Source organism: Meriones unguiculatus, chromosome 1, assembly GCF_030254825.1.
Source record: "Meriones unguiculatus strain TT.TT164.6M chromosome 1, Bangor_MerUng_6.1, whole genome shotgun sequence".
Classification (NCBI taxonomy): Eukaryota; Metazoa; Chordata; class Mammalia; order Rodentia; family Muridae; genus Meriones; species Meriones unguiculatus.
Window position 1 is genome coordinate 35701499 of NC_083349.1, and position 20996 is coordinate 35722494.

General features: G+C 39.9%; 1 protein-coding gene across 1 annotated transcript in view; it reads left to right on the forward strand.

The window, feature by feature from the left end:
- Trpm6 (transient receptor potential cation channel subfamily M member 6) overlaps nucleotides 1-20996 on the forward strand; it is a 141322-nt gene that overhangs the window by 105060 nt on the left and 15266 nt on the right. The window contains exons 28-36 of the mRNA XM_021652914.2: nucleotides 3863-3980; nucleotides 8410-8501; nucleotides 10918-10976; nucleotides 12839-12864; nucleotides 14746-14796; nucleotides 16395-16460; nucleotides 18678-18964; nucleotides 19460-19542; nucleotides 20276-20481. Coding sequence (XP_021508589.1) covers nucleotides 3863-3980; nucleotides 8410-8501; nucleotides 10918-10976; nucleotides 12839-12864; nucleotides 14746-14796; nucleotides 16395-16460; nucleotides 18678-18964; nucleotides 19460-19542; nucleotides 20276-20481 — 988 coding nt within the window. The remainder of the gene's footprint in view (nucleotides 1-3862; nucleotides 3981-8409; nucleotides 8502-10917; nucleotides 10977-12838; nucleotides 12865-14745; nucleotides 14797-16394; nucleotides 16461-18677; nucleotides 18965-19459; nucleotides 19543-20275; nucleotides 20482-20996) is intronic.

The following is a 20996-nucleotide window of genomic DNA, read 5'->3' on the forward strand; positions in this document are numbered from 1 at the left end:
TGCCCCTTTCCAAGTCCACTGATGGGGGGGACCTCCTCCCCATTCATCTGATCCTGTTTTATCAGGTATCTTCAGGACTGGCTGCAAAGCCCTCCTCTGTGGCCTAACAGGACTGCTCCTCCCTTCGGGGGTGGGGAGACCAAAGAGCCAGTCATCGAGTTCCTGTTAGAAATAGTCCCTGTTCCCCTCACTTTGGGAAACCAATTGGTTACTGAGCTACCACAGGCTACATCTGAGTGGAGGTTCTAGGTTATATCCATACATGGTCCTTGGTTGAATGTCAGTCTCAGAAAAGACCCTGTGCCCAGATATATTTGGTCCTTGTGGAGCTCCTATCCTTTCCCCATCAGACTAACTCCCCTTCTTTCTTATGATTCCCTGTTCAGGCAGTCAGTGTTATAAAATTCCCTCTATGCATATATTGATTAGGTTCTACAAATTCTGATGTTGCTTTCATGTTAGTTCAGTCACTCATAAATATATTGTCAAAATAATGTTATCTAATTTTGCAAGAATTCACCTTTTATGGTTTTCACATTTTAAAAAAGATGCTAATTTTTAAAAATAAACTGATACTTAAAAATGCAGCTCTCTTTGTTTCAGTAATAAGCAGTTAAAGGCATTTTATTACTGTTTTAATCTCTTTATTGGTTATGGGTCTGTTTAAGTTGCTCGTCATTTACCCTTGCCTTGAGGTTTGTATGAATTTAAAAATTAGTCTTTTTTTATTTTCTGCTTAATGAAGTGCAGGTTTTTAAAACATTCCTTTATAATATTCTGAATTTCTTTTGTGTCTGTTGTAATATTTCCCTGTTCATTCTGCTTCTGTTAATTTGGGTCCCTTTCTTTCTTTTGGTTAGTTGGGCCAAGGGTCTATCAATCTTGTTTACTTTCTCAAAGAACCAGCTCTTAGATTCATTGATTCTTTGTATTATTTTCTTTGCTTCTTTTTCATTAAATTTTGCTTTTTTTATTATTTCTTCCCACTCAATAGGTTTGGTTTGTTCTTGTTTTTCGAAATTCTTAAATGATATCATTAAGTAATTTATTTGTGCCTTTAAAAAGTTTTCATATAAGTGCTTACAGCTATAAAATTTCCTGTTAGGATAGCTTTTACTGTGTCGCAGAGGTTTTGTTGTGTTTTGTTTTCATTTTAATTCAGTACCAGGAATCTTTTAATTTCTTTTTAAAAATTTCTTCTTTGACCCATCATTATTCCATAATGTGTTGTTTAATCTTCATGAATTTGTGTAATCATGGGGATTCATTTAGTGTTGATCTTAAGCTTTATTTCATTGTGGTAGAAAGAACTCATGGAATTATTTCAACTTTTCTGAATTTGTTGCCATTTGTTTTGTGTCCCAGGATGTAATCCATTTTAAAAACTCTTTCATGGGCTGTTAAGTAAAATGTGTATTCTTTGGTTTTTGGGTAAGACAGTTTGTAGATATCTATTAAGTCCATTTGATATATGTTACCATTCAATTCTCGTAGTTCTCCCCCCACCCTTTTTTTGTCCAGATAACCTATCTAGTGGAGAAAGTGGGATACTGAAATCATTCACTATTATTGAGCTAGAGTTCATTTTTATTTTTACGTCTCGTATTCTCCATTTTATGAAATAGAGTCCATCTGTGCTTGGTGCATATGTATTCAGGATTGCAGAATTTTTTTTTGGTTAATTGTTCCCTTGACTACACTTCTGATTAGTTTTAGTTTGATTTCTATTTTCTTAGATATTAGGATAGTGGCAGCTGCTTCCTTCCTGCCCTTATTTTCTTGGAATGCTTCTTTCCATCTTTTTACTTTAAGATGGTACCTCTCTTTGAAGGTAAGCTGAGTTCTTTGTAGAAAGTGGAAAGATAGATTTTGTTTCTTAATTCATCCCACTAACCTTAGGTGAATGGGGAGTTCAAGCCACTGATATTTATATTTATTATTGGAAGGTACCTGTTAATTGATGTAATTTTGTTGTTATTATTATTGCTATTTGTATCCTTAGCCCTGTTTTGTGTTTTAATAATTATAGCTTTATTATTTTTTAAATTTTTAAAATATTAGTTACAGTTTATTAACTTTGTATTCCAGATGTATCCTGCTCCCTCATTTCCTCCCAATCCCACCCTCCTAGCTTTGTTATTTTTTATAATCTCTTGGATGCTTATTCCTGTCTTCAGTCTGAACTATGGCTTCCAGAATTCTCTGCAGGGCTGATTTGGTAGACATGAATTCTTTTAGTATGTTTGTACCTTGGAAAGTTTTTCTTCTTCCAACTATGGCAGATAGTTTTGGTGGTGAAGTATTCTAGGTTGGCATCTGTGATCTTTTACAACTTGAAGTATGTTATTCCTCATCAAAGAAGTTTTTTTAAATTTATATATATTTTAATTTTTTATATATGAAGTAAACTGAAACCATTATAAAATCCCACAATTGGTCAAATGCCAAGAACAACTGACCGTGTGATGCCCAGCCACAGCTGATAGATATCATCAACAACACAACCTGGCACCTAGGCTCTAGGAATATTTTGAAAGGGGAAGCAGAAAGGTTGTAAGAACCAGAGAACCAAGATGTCTGCTGTGAGATAGTATCTTCTATATATTATAGGAAAACTGCATTCATGAAGTCTCGAAAATATTGTTGCCTAACCAAGACCTGCACAGTGACATTAGTTGATAGACCAGTATGGAAGGAGAATATCTCACAAGGCCCAACTCCTAGAAAGAGAGCTATGGGCAATTAATGTCTATAGAGAGAGGATGAGTCAGTCTTCTCCAGGGATAAGCTCTCAGTAAGTAATCCAATTGGTCAACCCTTAACAGATGCATATATGAGAAAAACTAAATGGACTCTGTATGTTATATATTTGTATACTTATATGTATATACACATATACATATGTATCTATACACGTATGTGTATACAGACATATATGTGACAATAATTAAAGAAGAAGTCATGAGTTTGAGAGGGAGTTAGGAGCATGGGAAAAGTTGCAGGTTAGAAATGACATGAATACATTACTCATGTGTAACCTCCCCCCCCATTAAATTAAAAAAAAAGCAGAAGAAAAGAGACAAAATGGAGACAATTATGTAAAGTCATCTGTTAGGGGATAGAATTAGCTTGGTAAGGAAAGCTGCTGCCCCAGACAATGCCATAACCTGTTGGAATCCCATGGGCTAAGCATTTAAGATTTATTTTATAACATTTCAGAAGATCTGAGTTCAACTAACAACTGCACTTGAGCTCAAGTACTCAAAAAAAATCATTCATTTATTGCTTTGAAATTTACCAATTTGCCTGTTGTCTCTCCCTGGGAAAGATGTAAACAGGCATAGTATACCAACTATCACTTCAATGTTGGAGACAATGAAGTGTAGAAATAGTAAACTATTTTCCAAATTCACTCAAGTTCTGGTAGGGGCAGAATTCCAGTGCATAGACTTTGAATTGGAATATTTCCCCCTTTCTATATCAGTGTTGTTTTGGAAATATGGTCTCCAATTAGCAGTATGAGCTTCCCCTGGGAACTCATTAGAGATTGGAGTCCCACCTCTTCTCTAGACCTTCCAAGTAGAAATCCTGAGGGTGCAGGCTAATGACTTCCCGAGCCCCGAGTGATTCTCGTTTCTCAGTCAGGTCCCACTGCACAATCTTTCTTAATCATAACTGTAAAGAGAACGCACATGGAAGTGTGTGTCCTGCTACCCCTGAATGATGGGGTTTGTAAGTGTCCAAGGTAATTAAAAATGTGGCCAGGGTTAATAACTACCTTCCACTGTGTGCCTCTATGAACATAACGTAAAATGTTGTCAGATTAATGTCCTTGTGTTCCACCAAATGACTCTCTTTCCAGGTGATAACAGTGAATGCGTGCTATCAAAGTGACCAGTTGAATTCAGCGCCAGAAGAGACAAACAGCGCTGCAGAGTTCAACAAGAACTGGCTCTCTGTGTCCAACTTCAGCCAGATAAGTACGTGATTACGTAGCCTTGGACTCCAACGTCTGACAGAATCGTCCAGATTGTGGTGCTTAGACCATTGGTGGTTTATTTCATCCTTTGGTGTAGAGGTTGAGGTAAAGAGGTGGGAGAAATCACTAAGAGAAACAGCTCTTCGCTGCTTGTAAAGCTTATGAAAGGGACAAAATTTCATTTGCTTAAAGGAATTGCTATCAGGATAAAGGAAAGAAATATTAAATATTAAAATATAGGTAATCTTTTATATTCAGAGTGTTTTCCCTAAGATGGAGTCCTTCAGTCTGACTAAAGGAATGGAGTTTGCCTCATTTTCATAACCCCTAAGGCTCATGCAATACTGATAAGGATCAGTAGGTCAGCCATTGTTGGTTATCCTTTGTGTCCCACAAAGGGTGTTTATGTGTGGACAAGTGTCTTTTAAGCTTAATAAGATTTGTGGAGAAGAGTTATAAGCAAGGCATAGCAGGAGAAATAAGGTGAGATGGGGCAGGTTGTGAACAGAAACACACAAATACAGCTTGGAACTTTGTGCACTGGAATAGATTTATAAAAAAAAAGAGAAAACATGTTATAAAAAACAAACACATTTGAAATTACTTAAATATATAAAGCACTGGTAGATACTGCAGGCTCCACTCCTTTTTTCTTTTCTGAGACAGAATTTCTCTATACAGCCTTGGCTGTCCTGGACTCATTTTGTAGACCAGGCTGGCCTTGAACTCACAGAGATCTGCCTGCCTCTGCCTTCCTGAGTGCTGGGATTAGAGGCGTGTGCCACCATACCCAGCTCTCCTACTTCTTTATGAACCCTCTTTGCTTAGATGCTCCGTGGTCCTCAACTAGATGGTAATTTTTCATACCAACTCCAACCCCTTGCCTTCCCCGGGGGACACTGGACAAAATCCAGACATGCTTTGTTGCCACAGTAAAGGGGGTGTTCTTGGCAGCTACTAAAAAAAAAAAAAAAAAAAAAAAAACAGGGATGCTACAAGGTGTCCTGTGATGCATGGAAAAAGTTGCAGAATTATCCAAAACAGCAATGCCAAAGTGAGCAAACCCTGCTTTGAATTTAAAACACAGAACCTCTGTCAAGCCAGGGTGAGGCAAGTGGATACTAAGCTGGAAGAAGCGTTAGAAATTGAGTAGGAATGATGTTGATTTACAAGTATGGCCCAGGAGCTTAGTTGTTCAGCCTTAACGCACAGTTTACCAGAGGCTATACCCTTACATATATTGAATCCACGCATAAAATATGACTCTAGCTGGGATGATGATTCCCTGACAATAACCTGAGTATAAAGAAGGCTGGGACAAGAAGATTATGTCTTCCAGGAAGGTCTGGGCTATTTAGTGAGACCCTTCACCACAGTAAAAACAAAAGCCAGGAGGCTAGCAAGGAAAAACAGAAACCCTGACATAAGTTTAGGATGAATCATCTTTTCTCATTTAGAAATGTTATTTTATATATTAGCATGTTATATGTTATATCAGTTATATAACATATTATGTATTTTATAAATAGTATAACCTGTGTTTAGTTTCTATTTTTTAGGATATATTAATTTTAAAAAATGGGCTAACTGTGTTATTTCTGTACATGTGTATAACCTGCTTCAATCAAATTTACTCTAGTACCTTCTCTTGCCACCACTCCCTCCCTTGGTGGTCCTTCTAAAATAGGTCTCTTCCCACTTTTATGGCATTTAACCTCTAGAGTTCACAGATTTTGCGTATCGTCTTAGTTAGGGTTTTATTTCTGTGAAGAGACCCCACAACCACGAAAACACTTATAAAGAAAAACATTTAATTGGAGCTGGCTTGCAGTTCAGAGGTTTAGTTCATTACCATCACGGCAGGAAGTGTGATGGCATGCGGATGAACATGGTTCCAGAGAGGTAGCTGAGAGTTCTCCTTCTGGATCTGCAGGTAGCAGGAAGAGACAGTAAGGCACCAGGCTTGCCTTGAGCTTTTGAAACCTCAAAGCCCATCCCACAGTGACACACTTCCTCCAACAAGGCCACACCTACTACAAGGGCACACCTCCAATAATGCCACACTCTTGAATCTATGGGTGGTCTATTTAGACCACCACACTATGATCACTTTTCCTCAAATGACATTATTTCATTCTTTATGATGAATGAAATTCCATGGTACATACAGTCATGCTTACACCATAGTACATCATTCTTAAATTCTTATATCCTTTCCAGTGAATTTCAGACAGGAAGATATGGGTGACAGGAGGGTCTGGGAAGGCATCTTGTTCAGGGAAACTGGCTGACCCCAAGAGCCCAACAGATCTCGTGGGGCCTGGTGTCACCCTCAAGTAAGGAGCTCTATTGTTTCTTTGAAGCATCATAAGAAATAATTTAGCTTTTCTGTTTCTCACCATCCAGAGTGAGGTATCCCAGAAGCAGAAAGTCATACATGGTATATACTCACTTATAAGTGGATATTAGACATATAATATAGGATAATCATACTAAAATCTATACACTTAAAGAAGTTAAGTAAGAAGGAGGATCCTGGGTAAGATGCTCAATCCTCATTAAGAAAGGCAAACAGGATAGACATCAGAAGAGGCTGAAAAAAGGAACAAGACAGTAGCTTACCACAGAGGGGCTCTGAAAGACTCTATCCTGCAGGGAATTAAAGCAGATACCGAGACTCAGCCAAACTTTGGGAAGAGTGCAGGGAATATTATGAAAGAAGGGGGATATAGGAAGACCTGGAGGGGACTGGAGCTCCACAAGGAGAGCAACAGAACCAAAAAATCTGGGCCCAGGGGTCTTTTCAGAGACTGAAACTTCAACCAAGGACCATTCATGGAGATAACCTAGAAGCCTTGCACAGATGTAGCCTATGGAACTCAGTGTCCAAGTGGGTTCCCTGGTAAAGGGAACAGGGACTGTCTCTGACATGAACTAGTGGCTGGCTCTTTGATCACCATTCCCTGAGAGGAGAGCAGCCTTACCAGGCCACAGAGGAAGACAATGCAGCCAGTCCTGATGAGACCTGATAGGCTAGGGTCAGGTAGAAGGGGAGGAGGTCCTTCCCTATCAGTGGACTGGGGAAGGGGCATGGGAGGAGATGAAGGAGGAAAATGGGATTTGGAGGGGATGAGGGATGGGGCTACAGCTGGGATACAAAGTGAGCAAATTGTAATAAATAAAACAAAAACAAATTGAAAAAAAGTATGGAAATAAAATTTGGGGAGTTGCAAAGTTCTCCCTCTCTTCCTCTTTGAATCAGGGTCTCATGTAGCCCAGGTTGGCCTCAAACTTAATGTGTAGCTGAAGATGACCTTGAAGTTCTGCTCCTTCTGCCTCTAACTCCTGCATGCTGTGGTCTTAGGTGTGCATTGTCGTGCCTGGCTTACACAGTGCTTGGGTTTGAACTCAGCCTTCACATATTGAGCACTGTATCAGCTAAGTATATCCCCAGTTCTCAGGGAGCTCCTTTATATGCTCACAAAATTTCTAAGCAAAATTTGAAAATATGAAACTTTTTTCTATGATTTTTTTAATGAGAATTTTTTTAATGATAATACAGTACTGTCATTGAAACTATATTTATTGTAATTTTATCATATTTTTTGTAATTCCTATACACTTTTTTCTAGAACAAAACCACGTGAAAAGATAATTATCATTTCTTACATTTGTTACAGCTCTTAGCTTTGTAGGTATCAGGTGTAATCAAAATAAAACAACATCTCTCATTGTCTATTCTAAGAAAAGCATAAAAATTATGCTTGATTGACAGCATTCATTTTCTCCCCGTTTTTGTTGTTATTGTTTATTGTACTTTTGTGTTTTGTGCCCTTATGAAGGAAAAGTTACTAATTTACAGCTAAAACTTCGTTTATTTTGAAGTATGGATAATAAAGTGCAGGAGATGGTGAATGTATATATTGCTGAATGTGTTCTATAGAAAGAAAGCTATCATGGATTATTTAATTCCTGATTTTGATCGAGAAGTGAAAGTTAGGGTAGGTGTGATGACTCAGAGAGTACAGGGCTTGCTGTGCAAGCCTAAGGACGTGAGTTCAAGCCCCAGAATGTATGCAAAAGTGGAAGAAGAGAAACAACGCTGCAAAGCTGTCCTCTAACCTCCGTGTGCAAACGCTGCGTGTACATGCCTTGAAATAATAACGCGTACATTTAAAAAAGAGAACTAGAAGTTATTATAAATGTAAATGCAACTATAGAAGAATAGAAATAGAATGTACAGTTTTCAATCACTTATGAAAAAAAGTAAAAAAAAATTGAAACTTTGTGAAACTTGCTAAAAATAGAGAAAACTATATGTAAGTTTAAATAAATGCACTGTGTCCAGATTTTTCTATTTGGGAAATGTGATTTGAATGTAACACATTTCAACCAATTTTCTAATTTTTCTTCTTCTTTTAAAAAACAAGGTTTAGAACCTTATATATATCATAAAATGAAAATGAAGGAAATTGAGCAACATACTACCCAAGCCAGTGATTACCTAAAGTGCTGTGAAGAGGTAAAAATCCTTTGATAGTTTTCTAAGACATTTGTGCATATAATACCTCACTTTGCTGTATTGCTTTTATTCTCTCAGCCCATAAATCGCCTCTATCTTTGCTGGCACTGGATTGAAATTCACAAGTCAATCCTTGCTTAGTTTTGGACCTCTCTATATTCTCTTTCCTTCTGCAATTTGTTTATCCTGGGAATGCTTACTGTAAGAGAAGGGATTTAATTTTTCAGACTTGTGACTATTGTCATATGCAAGAAAAACAGGTTCTCTCCAGCATGCTTTTCAGAAGCATATGGGGATGTAATAACTGTGAGATAGATTATAGCTGATCTCCGCAGAGACTTTTACCAATTGGGGTCTTTAAGGATGGACTGCAGGAATCTGCTCAGATAGGAGGAAGGGATGAAAACATTGCAGGGAGAAGGCCCTCTGTGCTCCTCTAACGCCCGGATGTCCAATTTTGCAAATGTGTGCCTTGTTTTAGTGCTGTCTTTAAGTGTGGTATTGACACAGAGTAACCTAAGTAACCTAACCATGGTCTTGGTTTGAATAAACGAACCCAGAAACTAGAAACACTACCTAAATGAACATCTTCAGGTTTTCTTGTGGCAATGGCATCTAAAAGATTTTGAAAATAAAATGAACACTCACTTGAGGATAATTTACCCTCACATGAGGATAAATGGTAGAAATGATAATTCTACCATTTTCTGTCTCTCCTTCCTAAGGCTGTATGTGTCGGTTAGCCTGTAAGTGCCATTAAGTATTTCTGTGAAATGCTGTCTTATCAAGATTATCTTATCAGGATTATCAGAGGACTCCAACCAAGACAACTCAGGGAAATGCCAAGTGCTATGCCCGAAGTATACTGTGTCTCAAGAAATATGACTTGGAAAAACAGGAAGTAGAATGAAGTAATCTGGAGCAGTGGGGTACTTCTAACAGGGATGTTCTGATGTGATTTGGTCAATGTTACCAAACACCTAACCAAAAGAAACTCACAGGACCAAAAGCTGTTTGGCTGGTAGTTTGAGCATATAGTCCATCATGGGCCTGGGAGGCATAATTGGTGGCGAGAGTGGCAGAGTTAGGAGGCTTGCTCACGTGTCTGTAGACAGGGATGCAAAGGAAGGGGATGTGACACTCAGTTGGCTTTCTCACATCTCTGTCTCAGTCTGGGAACCCAGGTCATGGGGTGATGCTCTCCTCCTTCAGGATGTGTCTTCCCAACTCAGCTAATCCTCTCTTGAAATCTCCTCATGAACACACCCAGAGGTGTTCTTTATGTGTTTCTCCTGCCCTAGGTGTTTCTTTTTTCCTTCCCTTTCCTTTCTTTTTCCTTCCCTTTCCTCTCTCCTTCCTTTTCCCCTTCCCTTTCCTTTTTCCTTTCCTTCCCTTCCCTTCCCCCTTTCCTTTTCCCTCCCCTTTCCTTTCCTTTCCTTTTTCTTTCTTTTCCTTTCATTTCCATTCCTTTTTCCTTTCCTTTCCTTTCCTTTTTCCTTTCCTTTTTCCTTTCCTTTCCTTTCCTTTCCTTTCCTTTCCTTTCCTTTCCTTTCCTTTCCTTTCCTTTCCTTTCCTTTCCTTTCCTTTCCCCTTTCCTTTCCTTTCCTTTCCTTTCCTTTCCTTTTTCCTTTCTCCTTTCCCCTTTCCTTTCCTTTTTCCTTTCCTTTCCTTTCCTTCCCTTCCCTTCCCTTTCCTTTCCCCTTTCCTTTCCTTTCCTTTCCTTTCCTTTCCTTTCCTTTCCTTTCCTTTCCTTTCCTTTCCTTTCCTTTCCTTTCCTTTCCTTTCCTTTCCTTTCCTTTCCTTTCCTTTCCTTTCCTTTCCTTTCCTTTCCTTTCCTTTTTCCTTTTTCTTTGCTTTGTTTTTTGTTTTTCTTATCTTTTTGATTTATTTATTTATTGCATATACAGTGTTTGACCTGCACACCAGAAGAGGGCACCAGATTTCCTCATAGATGGTTGTGAGCCACCATGTGGTTGCTGAGAATTGAACTCAGAACCTCTGGAAGAGCAGTCAGCACTCTTAACCTTTGAGCCACTTCTCCAGCCCCCTAGGCATTTCTTAATGTATTAAGTTGACAATAAGACTTATTCTATATCTGCTAAGTTGGACCTCCATTCCTTTTTTTCAGACCATTAATGATTAATTCTTTTTTTCTGAAAAAATTTGATTTATCGTATTTTCCTCTCAATGTCTCCATAAAATTAATTTCATTCGGTTAAAACCGTCAGCTACGGAGGTACCCAGATTCCCTGCTGACATTATGCATGCAATCTTACTAGCTTGTGTTTCCCTTGTTTATTAAAAGAGAGATACTGAGCCAGACAGAGGGAAAAAGACTATGCTTTGCTGGCGAGTCACTGGAAGTATGGGCTGGGTGTGCTGGGTGCAATTATCATGTCTGCTCCCTTCTGTTCAGGACCCGGATGAAAACCCTTCGTGGAATTCCAGGAGCGCCAGCCTCAACAGGCGATTTCAGTGAGTGTTTCTATGTGACTATCATCAGTAGCTTTTGGATTCTGTCTTCCACGCAGATTAGGAAGTGAAGGTTCAGTTTGGTCAAATGGGAAGAAGAAAAATGCAAGCGAAGTGACATTATTTTTGTTATGTTGCCAAGAATGGGAAAAAAAATCCTCCAAGTTTTCTAGTTTCTGGTAATAGCTGCTTACCAAAGTCCCCTTAGGAATGCTGTGATAAAGCAAAAACATCAACAGCAAGTGAACAGTTCCTCTGTAGTATCAAAAAACCCATCCATGGATTGGTTGTTACATCTTTCAGATAGGTAAGAATGTGAATGCGGTTTACAGAGTAAAATACATGTATTTTTAAATAAAAAAAACACATCTGTTTTGTCTTTAAAAAATCCAAAGGCCTGATTAAATTTATTCTCCATATTTAGAAATGATTTATTTACTTTTTTTTTTAAATGTGTGTGAGTGTTTGGCGCGCATGTACTTATGTTGTGCATGCAATCTTCACGGAGGCCAGAAGAGGGTGCGGGATCCCTTAGAGGTGGAGTTGCGGATGGCTATGATCAGCTAGGTGGATGCTTGGAATTGAACCCGTCTTCTGCAAGAGCAACAAGTGCCCTTCACCACCACCCTGCCAGTCCAGGCCTGTTCTCTCGATTTCAGAAGCCATTCCCCTGCTTTTACAGAACGAGGCTGATCTTTACTTCCTGGTTTTCAGCGACATTGTAGTTATCAAGGCATTTACTCTGATGGGAACGGGAGACTCTGGTTGTAGAATAGAGTACATTCCTGAATTTTGTTTATTAGGAATAATGAAATTTGAAACCCGAGCCAAGTAAAGATGATTCTATTTTATTTCCACGTTTTTCAAGAGCCGTGATCTCATTTTGCTGCCCAGGCTTGCTCTAAACTCCTGGGCTCAAGTGCTCCTCCTGTTTCAGTGTTCCAGTTAGCTGCTGCAGCTGTTTGGTACTACGCTGGGGTGATGTGTCCTTTCCACCTTGTGTGTGTACACTTTTCTGGTTACAGCATCAAAGTATCCACAAAGCCATAGGGATAGAGGGCCCTTACCCCATGGGAAGGCCTTCTGATATGAGGAAGGTAGAAGGTTACTTTCAGTTATGGTCCTCAGCTCTGTTGACATGGCCTTTGTTGGGACCTGCCACCACAGCCCCGTGTAAGCCTGCTTCTAGACCTAAAGGACACATCACTTTCTTCTCTCAAGGGTTCAGTAGTTTGTGCTCATGCAGAGTGGTGGGTTATTGCAGCATGAAATTAAACAATAATTGTAGTTGTACTTTCTTCCCCAAGGACCCTGAATACTGGAGATATTCTTCGAATGCATTTATTCAGACTTGCCCATGGCCACTTGTGCACTTGAGCAAGTGACAATTTAAACAGAGCTAATTTCAGCCTGTGAACATTTAGGGGCCACGTGGGCTAATGAAACTGATTTGTGGGCTTGTCCAGAGACATTCTCAGACTCATTTGTAGGCATCTGTTTTGCATAGTTCAGGCACCCTTTAGTTTAATTGATCCAGAACAACACAGACACAGTTAAATCTTATGTATGTTGTGTGATCACACAGCTAATTAAAACCACTAACACTACCATTTCTCAATTAGCTTGGGGCATAGATAATAAGTGGTTTACTTGCCTTACTGGCATTAATTTTTCTATGAAAATGATTGTATGGCTACAAACTTCTCTATTGGTAAAATAGGAATAAGATGGAGCAGAGACTTTTATACACATGTCTCTCTCTCTCACACACACACTTTATTGCTGTTTCAGAAAATGTTCAGTGTTTTGTTGGTTGAAAGATTTAAAAGAGCATTTTCTAAATCATTTCATTTTTCCCCAAACAGAACAAGAAGCCCAAATGAAGTTGACAGTAAGTTATTCTATTTAAACATTTATTTTTGATTTTTCATCTTATTGGTGATGGAGTTCACTGTCCTGTTAAGACTTCTGTAGCTCTTGAATTTGTATTTTGTTTTGTTTTGGGTATACATTCAAAGTAGAAAATTCAGTAGAAAAAAATGGGATATCCCAGATAAATGAGGACTGATGTATGGTTTTATGTTTTTGTTTTATCTATCTATCTATCTATCTATCTATCTATCTATCTATCTATCTATCTATCTGTCCATCTGTCTGTTTGTCTGTCATCTATTATATATCTATCTATTATCTATCACTCAATCAATGAATCAATTATCTACCACCTATCTATTATATATCTATGTATTATCAATCAATCAATCTATCATCTACCATCTATCTATCTATCTATCTATCTATCTATCTATCTATCTATCTTCTACCATCTATTTATTTTGTGGTCCTGGGGATTGACTGCAGGGCCTTGTTTACCCTAGGTAAGCACTTTTCCCATTGAGCTCTATGCTCAGCTTGGAATTTCTTGAGTAACCTGTTTTGGAGCAGGGCCATTGGACTCATTTTGACTCTTCTACAACTGATGGTGGTGTATTTAGCACACATTAAGAGCCAATCATGTGCTTGCATATGGAAACTTTCTCCTATATGGGTTTGAAAGGACTCTGTGCCCAATGTGTTGAATAGCTGCTCAGATAGCCAACGGCAAGCTGTGATCTTTTTTTCTCTCTCTTACATAGAGTACCAATCTGTCTGGCATGTATAGTCAGTCAACTTTCAGTAAAAATTTGTTAAATAAATACCACTAAAGTCTTGAAGCTCCTTAGCTGTTGAATTCTAGATTGACACTCAGCTTTGTCACTATCAGATGACTGTGACTTTCTGTCTTACAGATGATGTTAGGGAAATCTATAAGCCTCAATATTCAATGGTTTATATCGCTTAGCAGTTGTTGTGATTACAGTTGCATGTGTTTTTCTCCAGTACACTGTGTTCACTTTTCTGAAGGGTGAGCCCCTTGTCTTAGTCACTCTCATGCCTACTGTGACCCGTAGTGGGAGCTGAAAGTCTACGTTACTGACTGAATCCAGAAGTGGAAGTCTTTTCTGCTGACTGTCGTCTTTGCCATGCCCTCTCAGAGGACACTTGCTCCATTCTTTAACTGGAATTAGAAGCCAGAGTGCTCTGTACACTCGGGCTCACTTTGCTGTTTAATCTAGTTGTTGCCATGAGACTGAAGTTTCTCCACTTTAATTTTTGATTTTCCTGGAACAGCAAAACTGTTTCAAAGGCTTTCTCTGGGGCCTTATGATTTAGGCCTGGAACAGATAGACAAGAGTGAGTTAGCATTGCAGGGGGTGTTCCCAACACAGGGTCCTGGTAGAGCCTAACAAATCCCATGGTGTAATACTAGCCACCTCCTCGCATGTGTCTGCACACACACATAATGTTTTGTCATTAGTTTCAGTCAGTGAGGTAGTATGCTAATAACTTGCCATTAACATTGTCTTTGCGTGGGTAGGTGCCTCTTGCCAAGAAGCTTAGGGGACCATGCTTCTGGGATGTCATGATGGGCAGCCGCGTGCCTTCTGTAACTCAGAGGTGTAATTGGTTCAGAGGAAATACGTCTTTGAGGCTAATATTACCTGTCTTTCTCCAATTCCCTATATAAATATGCTCGGAGATATTACACCAATGATTGGATGCTGTCAGGGTACCAAGCGCAATAACACATTAAAGGATATTGGGCGAGCTTTTCTGAATCGCGAGAAGCTATTCTGATTAAGCCCTTTAATAGTAACTTTGAAGGGAGGGTACAAACGTGTATTTATCTCCAGCCAAGTAATTAAAATGCCAATCATTTCTATGATTTCAGAGATCTCGGCCTCCTTAAAAAGCCCTCAAGAGCCTCAACACCATTATTCAGGTAGGAAGCGTGTGTGTCCAGATGGGTCAGCTGAGCCACATGTGCGTGCCTCTGCACCTGTAAACATGAGCATCCATCAGCTCCACATTATCCATACGGCGTCAATTCAGAAAACTGTTTACTCTTGTGTTTAGAATAATTAGATTTTCCAACCATGGCACTGACTGAGAAAAACAAACTGTTGGGATTTAAGAGAATTCACATTAATTGTGTGTGTGTGTGTGTGTGTGTGTTGTTGTTGTTGTTGGCAAATTCCAAAATTTGAAGAAGATACCTTTGGTATCTAAAATTTCCTTGCAAGCTCGGTGTTAGCCAAAAGCCAGATATCTGAGTGTTTTAAACCGTTTCCTTTGCAAGTGTTCTCTTTTTTTATTACCATTCTGAGGCTCGAACCCAGAGCCTTGCTGGAAAAGTGCTCTACCACTGAGCTGTACCCCAGCCTGACCCTAATAGTTTGGACTTGGGAAAAGGGCAGACTTGTAAGTCCTTCTTGAAAGTCCTCCCTCAGTGAACACAACCCCTGAATGGATGGCACCCTCACAGAGTAAGGCCAGCGAACATGCCTTGCAAAGACGCCATGAAACATAGGCATCAAGGGTCTCCACTCTGTTATTAAGCAATGCTTCACAGAGCTTCAGCTGTCTTTCTTTCAGAGTGGGAATGAGTGGCCTTGACCTTTCTGAGGGATGGTCTGCCAAAGGGCTTGTAGAGAATTAAGAGGCAAACATTTTGAGATGCGACGTAATGTAGACCAGCCGGACCTTGCCATGAGATGGTTCCTGCTCTCATGTGGGTCACTTGCTCTCCGTGGTTGAGATAAGACAAGGACAAGGCTTTACAGGGTCTAGCACTCACTGTGAACAAGCCCTTCCTGGCACTGTAAATACCAGTCTCATTAGATGCAGGCCGTTTGTTTAAGGTCCTATAACAGACCGTCTCCTCCTGAATTCTCCTCTGTGGTGAATAATGGTTCTGTGGATTCCAGCTTTCTCAGTCCAGGCTTCTGTGACTGGATCCTATTGCTCACCAGCAATCTATTATTTTGACTCTGCCAGCTGTAGAGTCTCCAGTGAGAAATACTGTAACTCATACTACAGTCTCTGATCTGTTAGGCTATGGCTCTTGGCAGGAAAATGCAGATCACTTGCTTCTAATTAAAATTAGTGTTCCATCCTCTCTGGGAAAAAAAAGGAGGCGAACTCCACACAACCAACAGTAGATGTCCCCACAGACCACTGTGCGCTGGGTTTGCTTTGGAAAAGAAGCCGGAGAATGTGGACCGTAGATTAAAATCCATTTATAAGAAAGACTTGCATATTATTTGAGCTAGTGTCTAATTTGTTATTTGGGAGAGCAAGGAGGTAGCTACTTCTTAGACCGTGCTGTACAGCCTCACGTGGAAGTTTCCCAAGACTAAGATATTATCCCTGTTCAAGGCATATTTTATATTTAAAACTATCCTTTGTAATATTTTTGTTAAGGGAAAAAATAAAGGATGTTTGAAATTCTGAAATTTCTGTGTATTTTGATATGTGGGGCTTCCTGTAAGTTGAATCGTTGATGCAGACCTAAAGTAGTCAATCTGTTTTTGTTTGCAGCCATTGAAAGGAATAATTTAATGAGGCTGTCTCAGACTATACCGTTTACACCAATCCAGCTGTTCGGTGAGTGAGTAGCATCTCCCGCTTCTTGAGGGTAGGCAAGGCTAGACTGAATGTTGGCATGCAACAGAAAAAAAAAAAAACAACAACAACAACAACAAAAAAACAACAAAAAACAAAACCCAAAAAAACTTGCCTTATTTGACTCACAAATTTCACTTTGGTCATGTTGTAGATTAAAGAGATTCATTTTCCGAAGTAGAAATTCTTGTTAACTGCCGTGGCTGGCATTTAGGGTCAGAAGCCGACACTGTGGGGCAGGGACCTACAGGGGTCAGCAGTTGGGAAGCAAGCGTGGTGCTGCACCTGGCATCCAGCGATTCTAGGCTGGGCATGCACAGGGAAGAAAAGAACAAACCAACCTTATATAATGAACCCAGAAGAAAGCGCTACATGTCAGTTTGCTGAAAGCTGACAAGCATGGGAAGAGAAATCCTTTGTTTATTGTTTTATATTTGTTTGTTTTGTTTCACGGACGTGGATTGCTCTTTCTTCCCACCGAAAATGTAGCTTTTAAAAGTTGGAGCAGTAAAGAAAAACAAGTTTGTGTTAGTCAAAGGTACCCGAGGTTTTCTGCCCAGCAGGAAAAAGCACCAGCAATTGAGAGTGGACAAAGATCCCTGCCCTGCCCTTCATCTTCATTCTCCTCACACTGCTCCAGCGGGGAGGGGCCAGGTTGGCTTCCGGTTGCTTATGCAGATGCCTCCCTCTTCCACTTGGCTCCATAGTTCATTTTGCAAATCAATAGCTCTTCTCTAAAGTCCTAAAAGAAATGAAACTCCAGAGAGGTCTTCAGTGGTGTTTACTTGGGCATCAAGAATAAACCTTTGAGAAGTTACCAAACGTTCTCCAGGTACATTTATTGAGAAGGAATTAGATACAAAGGTGAGGGAATAGATGGCTTCCTCTGTGGCAACTTAATATGGTGTTCACAGAAAACAAACAAGCAAGCAAGCAAACAACAACAAAAACCACAACAAAATTGGGGATATTTGAAGCAAAGGTATAAGAAAGCAAAGAGCTACGACCTCCAGGGCACCTCTGTGTAAAATTTGCTCCTATTATGCAGCAATAATACTGTATTGGTGAGGTCCAAGTCCAGTGATGATACCTTCCTGGTCTATAAGCTGAAAGTGGGAACAGTATGTTATGTATAAAATCCTGTTTTGGGTTTGTTCTTTTGTTTTTCAAGACAGGGTTTCTCTGTGTAGCCTTGGCTGTCCTGGACTTGCTTTGTAGGTTAGGCTGGCCTTGGACTCACAAACATCAGCCCTCCTCTGCCTCTTCGAGTGCTGGGATTACCGGTGTGCGCCTCCGTGCCTGGTCAGGCTGTGTATAAAGTCCTTTTAAGTGGGACTGAGTCTGTATCTGAGGTCCTGGTTTGCTATAACCCTGATAATATATGTGATCTGCACAGCAAACCACTGAAATGAATGTTATCATTCACTCTTACCGATGAGGAAATGGAGGGTTTCAGTAGCTTGCTAATGGGCTCCAAAGGAAAAGGCAGTGGCTCAGGGTATGACCTTGTTACTGAGTGATTCCCACCGGGTAAAACCGTGCATGATTGGTGAGGTAAAATTACCCCTTATTGAGCAAGAGAAACAAAGAAAACCACACCCAGAAAACAAAATCCATCATGTGGTTCATGTTTAAAACATGGATACACATATAAGTCACATACAGTACACAGCATCGTATTAATATTATAAGAAGGTAGTATCATCTTAGGGGGTGATAATGAATAACTCTAGAGATATGTTTGTCTTCAGCCAGGTGTCATATCACATGTGTATAGTCTCGTCACTCAGGAAGCTAAGGCAAAAGGATAAGAAATTTGGAGCTGGTCTGGGATGTGTAATGATTGCTAGCTCAGCCTTATAAAGGTTATAAAGCAAACCATGTATCCAAAAAAAAAGTCCAGCAATGGCAACATATTCATACTGCTTCGATACTCTTTATGTCTAGTTAGTTTATAGTTTATAGTAAGTAACAACTTAATTCTTAGAAATCATTTGATACTTTGTTCCTCTTTCTTCTTCCCAACTTCACTAGAGGACAAGTCAGGCTGATGTGCACCCTGACTTCGCTCCAGCTCCTGCCAGCTACGTCCACCTCTGATCCCAGAGACAACTGACCTGATTCTGAACTGATCTTCAGGGCACCAATCACACTCCAGACCTGGTGTCTCACTGACCTGGCTTTCGCTTCTCATTGCAGCAGGAGAGGAAGTGACCATCTACAAGCTTGAAGAAAGTTCCCCTCTGACCCTCGACAAGAGCATGTCCTCCTGGTCCCAGCATGGCAGAGCTGCCATGATCCAGGTGCTGTCACAAGAGGAAATGGATGGAGGCCTCCGCAGAGCCATGCGAGTCCTCAGCACCTGGTCTGAGGACGACGTACTCAAGCCCGGCCAGGTTTTCATTGTGAAGTCCTTCCTCCCAGAGGTTGTGCAGACGTGGTATAAAATCTTTCAGGAGAGCACTGTGCTTCATCTTTGCCTTAGGGTAAGCCTGAGGCTCAGACACCCCAAGCTGGGATGGACAAAATAAAACCATAGAAGTGCGGCTACATCCTTATCTAAGATGGTAGGGAGTATGTTAGTTTTTGAAGGCGGTGAGCTTTTTATTTTTTATTTTTAATTTTTGTTACATAGAACATTTGCTTTGACAGTATAAATTGGTGGAAGCTAAATAATATTAAATGTTGGGCAGTCTAAAAATTGTTTGTCCTTTAATAAGTAAGACTATGCTAATAAACCAATATTTAATCTTTTTGAGAATATCACGAGTACTGTATTTACATTTCGACCCTTCTTACTCTCCAACAATTTCCATGTCCCCTGATTCTCTCCAAAATTTATTACCTCTTTTCCTATAATTATTATTGATAATTGATATTGTCACAGACACACTTGGCATATATATATATATATATATATATATATATATATATATACACACACTTTAATTTTTGTTTTTTTTCTTTTTCTTTTTTTTTAGGAAATTCAACAGCAAAGAGCTGCCCAAAAACTCATCTATACCTTCAACCAAGTAAAACCACAAACTATTCCCTATACTCCAAGGTAGGTAAGCCTGGCACTGTGGCTCTTCATTATAAGAAGAATTTCTTTTAACCTCTTCTCAGCCCATTAGACATGAGAAATACCAGACCCATGGGAAAGCTCTCGTTGGCCTTCTTCGGGGCTTCTTTCTTCTGTAGTTATGCAGACTGGCATAAAGAGAATTACATGTTCCAGACGCACCTTGGCTTAAGTTCCTGAATTTATGCAAGTGGAAAAGAGCTCAGACAGATTGATGACCAACATTTCAATTAGGTGAGACAGGCAGATGCTGGGTGTAGTTGCTAATGCCCAGGGGTATAATGACCCCAAAACATGTCTATTTAAAGCTTAGTTGCTTCCCGAGCATCCTAAACCAATTAGGAAGTTTGCAATCACAAACCTTCATGTTCTTCCCTTGGGTGTCTTGATATGCTTGTATTCACTTATCAAGGCAGATCATAATTTGTTGCTGAGAAATGATAATAAAGCCTTTCCCTCCACCCCCCTCCGTTTATAAGGGAATTTTATAGAGCCCGGCAAGAAAAGTTGTATCCGGCCCTTGTAAAAAAGTTGGAAAGTTTTCTCAAAAAAAAGGGAGGCAAGTAAGCATGGGAACAATCCTCCCAGTGTGGCGTTCCCTCTTTCCATAGAAAGGCCAAGGGTAGGTGATGTGTGCGGCCCAGTGCTCTGTAGGGTAACTGCCATGCTTGCTGTTCTGTGGGAGATGATTTCCGGCTTCTTTTTCCCCTCACAGGTTTCTAGAGGTTTTCTTGATCTACTGCCATTCAGCCAACCAGTGGTTAACCATTGAGAAGTTCATGTCTGGGGAGTTCCGGAAATACAATAACAACAACGGTGATGAAATCGCACCCACCAACACCCTGGAAGAGCTGATGTTGGCTTTCTCTCACTGGACATATGAGTACACCCGGGGAGAGCTGCTGGTTTTAGATTTGCAAGGTAATTAATTGAAGAGACAGGGGGCAAAGCTCCCAGAAAGCTCACAAGAACTAGGGTGGGCACATGGAGGTACTCTACCTAGCTTGGTAGAGAGATGTAAGTATTTAGTTCGGAGATGTTGTACAGTGATGAGCATGGGTACCGGATTTGCTGTCTTCTTAGATAGAGGGAGAATTGCAGGCAGAAAATTGAATTCAGATCTTAAATTTTGAACTAGATGGGGAATGATTTTTGTACCATTTGTTTCAGTGTTTCCCCTTTGCCTTGCCGTATGCTTACCATGAAATTTAAATATGTATTCACATGCATGGGGAAGTTTAAATTCTGGATACTTTTCATTATTTTGAGTCTCTTGCTTTGGCAATTTATAACGTAGTTTGCTTTCTTTGATGTATTCCTTGATAAGCCAGTTCAGGGAAGACCTTGGCTCCAAAAGAGGGCTGCAGTGCACTCTTAGTTAATGGAAGCCTTTGATCAGAGTATCTCCCACTATTACCACCGCCTGTGGGATGGCT